The sequence below is a fragment of the Limulus polyphemus genome, unplaced genomic scaffold (genome assembly GCF_000517525.1).
Source record: "Limulus polyphemus unplaced genomic scaffold, Limulus_polyphemus-2.1.2 Scaffold2540, whole genome shotgun sequence".
NCBI classification, from domain to species: domain Eukaryota; kingdom Metazoa; phylum Arthropoda; class Merostomata; order Xiphosura; family Limulidae; genus Limulus; species Limulus polyphemus.
This window is the reverse complement of record NW_013668150.1, coordinates 73,948-77,269: the sequence shown is the minus strand read 5'-3', so window position 1 is coordinate 77,269 and position 3,322 is coordinate 73,948. Positions and strand designations below refer to the sequence as shown.

General features: G+C 28.1%; 1 protein-coding gene across 4 annotated transcripts in view; it reads right to left on the bottom strand.

The window, feature by feature from the left end:
- LOC106467240 (threonine--tRNA ligase, cytoplasmic-like) overlaps positions 1-3,322 on the bottom strand; it is a 47,185-nt gene that overhangs the window by 26,160 nt on the left and 17,703 nt on the right. For all 4 annotated transcript variants that reach the window (XM_013927570.2, XM_022395375.1, XM_013927569.2 and 1 more), the window contains exons 6-7: positions 1,225-1,289; positions 657-735 (exon numbers count right to left, since the gene is read on the bottom strand). In XM_013927570.2, the coding sequence (XP_013783024.1) occupies positions 657-735; positions 1,225-1,289 (144 nt within the window). The remainder of the gene's footprint in view (positions 1-656; positions 736-1,224; positions 1,290-3,322) is intronic.

The following is a 3,322-nucleotide window of genomic DNA, read 5'->3' as shown; positions in this document are numbered from 1 at the left end:
ACTTAGGTAATTTTCACACATTTAACAGAAAAATAATACCAAAATGTTAACTTTAAAACAATACATTATAAACCAATGGTATATGCTTTAAATACACTTTAGTTATTCAAATCCAATTCTTCATTAATTCTTGACATCAAATAAATAACTTTATGAACTTAACTGAAGGAGGACATAAAATATTTGCAAAGGAAACATTTGAAGTGAATCAACTAATATGCCAGTTCAACTCTGAGCTGCTATGTTTATCTTATCAGTAGTAAAAAATAACAAGTCTATTACATTCAAGGTATACAGCAATGCCCACCATGACGTTTTCTGTTAGAAAACATTTTTCTTTTAAACAATTTTTCTTTTAAATAGAAATATCAAGAAACTAATGCTGATATCTTATTATCATTAGTTTCCAATGTCAAGAACACAATTATCAGATATGTTTAAATGCACATTCACAACTACTCTGTCTTTAAACATTTTGAGATTTAACTTGCAGAAGAAATATGTATTTTAAATATTAAATATTCATAACTTTAACTCTACAGCTTTCTTCTTTCTAATGCTCATAGACTGGATGTTTATACAAGTTCATGGAATATTCCCAAGTATTTTCCACAACTTAATATTACGACCATAAAACTGAAAGAGCTCAGTCATACCTTAGTAATTTTTAAGGCCTTCACTTTGCCAGTATGTCTAACATGAGGGCCACGACACAAATCAATCAACGGACCACATCTGTAATATGTTAATAATATCTCTTGAGTTGTTACCATTCACACTACAGGTTCTTCAAGCATCAATACAATATTTGAAACACAAATTTCATTTGATGAATATGAATATTCAATGAAACCAGTACAATTCAGTAACAAGTTGTGAAACAAATGATAGATTGGGTTTCATATTCATTTTTATTATTTTAAAACAGCTTGTTTTATGAATAAATTAGTAACATAAAAACTGGATATCTTTTAAATTCTATATATGTTCACCTTGTTGAGTAAAAGACAATTCAAAACAACATACAAATTACATTTAATTAAATTTAGAAAGTAATTACATAATTATTAAAAAAAATGATTTAAAATGAATCTATAAAAATCGCTTGCAATTTTTAGTTACTGCCAAGTGATAAAACTGTAAGTAAAAGTTAAGAATTGTGTCTCTCAACCTGCACATATTGATTATTTAAAACATTAAAACTTCTCAGGACCATAACGATACCTGTAAACTGTTGTAGTAGGAGTTTTCACTCTTTCCTTCAAGATGCGGACTTTGAATGGATTATACTGCAGAATCAAATTACTTAAATTAGTATCTTATTTGAGAAAAATGTTGTGATGGCAGAAAAAAAAGTTTTCACCAAGGTGAATAACAAGAAACTGAGATACAGCATTAAATACATTATATGCAAAATTAAGAGAACTAGTTAAACATGTTAAAATAAATTATTTACATATGTAAAAAAAAAGAAAAAAGGCAAGATATCCATTAGAAGTCAAATACAAATGTTACACTGATTAGGTTTACGTAATAAAAATCGTTTGAGAAACTAGGATTAATTCTACATTCTGAAGAAAAAACATTTTGCATATTTCTCTATCAAGCAGACCAATGTATTGGTCCAGCAGTATATTTGAATAGAAGAAACATGCAGAATTACAACAAATATTACACTTAAAATGTCACACACCAGCCTTGGAACAAATAAATAGTAATGTCATTTTGATCCACCATTGACTTCAGCTTAATGCCAAATTAAAAAACAAGTTCTATAATTTCATGAATTATGAAAGACAAAATGAATAACACCTTCCTGTGACCAATCAGCTTCATTCAAAACTAAAGTGTATGGTTTATAAATAACCAAAGTTTGGTTTGAAAACAAATAACTTAATATTGAAACTTGCTAAAAAAGAAGAAAGTGGTTGATTCTTAAAGTATCGTTTTTTAAAATGTGGCAGTTTACATATTGAACAAATAGGATGCTGACTTAGCAATAGAGCATAGGAATATTTACACTATTAATTCTTTCAGCACGGGCTTGGTCCCTGGGACCGACCTCCTAACCATTTTGTGCTTGTTATAGTTTTCATGCTATAACTTTTAAATTAGTAAGCAAATGTTAACCAAATTTGGCAGATTACAGTAAACATTACAATGCTTTCATATGCAAAATATCAAAATTTTTTATCAAGTCTTAAGGTTTGTAAAGCAATATATTTCTCCTGCCTTTTTTCTTCTTTTCACATGTTGCCTATCTATCGTGCAAAGTAATTTTCATTTTAAGATTTAAAATACTTTTATGCATCAGAAAATATTCCAATTTCACATGCAAAATCTATATAATGTCTGGATAATTATTAAACGTATCTTAAGAAAAACTTTATATTTTACCTGTTATTTTCGGTAATTAATTTCTGTATGGGTTTGGTAGATTTGACCGATCTTGTAACCACCGTAAAAAATTAGGAAATAAATATCAATTATGCTTCCTTTATTCTAGAATGAACACAAATTATAAAATAAAAACATAAATATTTAGACTAAATAGCTTATATCTCATAACATTATTAATTTATATATATTTATTATATTGACCTTTTAGCTGTGCCTGGCTAACAATACAGAAGTTACAATGACGCGGCTCATGTGCAATCATGTTACTGTATCAAATAACATAAAACTGACCTTTGGTCTGTACAACGTAACTAGTCTTGGCTATGTTTTAGTAAACTAGTATTTTGTAAAATACAGTCACATTTCAATTATTATACATTATATATGTATATAAATTATTGCTATTTTGAAATATGTTCTCAAACTTATTTTTCTTAAAACATAGAACAGTAATTAAAGAAGTAAAACAAACAATTATCTCTTCTAGTTATGACCTTTGTACTTGGTTGATGCTTGATGTAGGTTGCTAAGCCTTTAAAAAATTTGCATGTGGAGGATATGAAACAAAATAATTTGTTTAGGTTTTACATATACATTTCAATAATTAAAGAATCATAAATTACTACATCGATACCACAGAATTATACTATAATTTATCAAGCTTAGTAACTAAGATGTATTTTAGTCTAAAAAAATACAAAATTTTGAGCAGACTAAAGACACACCCTACCACCTTGAAATATTGGTTCAAAAGAAAGATATGGTGTCCAAGCCAGTTAAAATGGCTGAGAAAGTCACTCGTGGGACATTCTGAGCTTCTGATTGGTTATTCATGTCATATATAGAAATAAGTGTATATAAGGGAGTGTTTCAAAAATAGAAAGAGGTGGGCAGGGTGCCACTGTGCTTGATTTATTACATG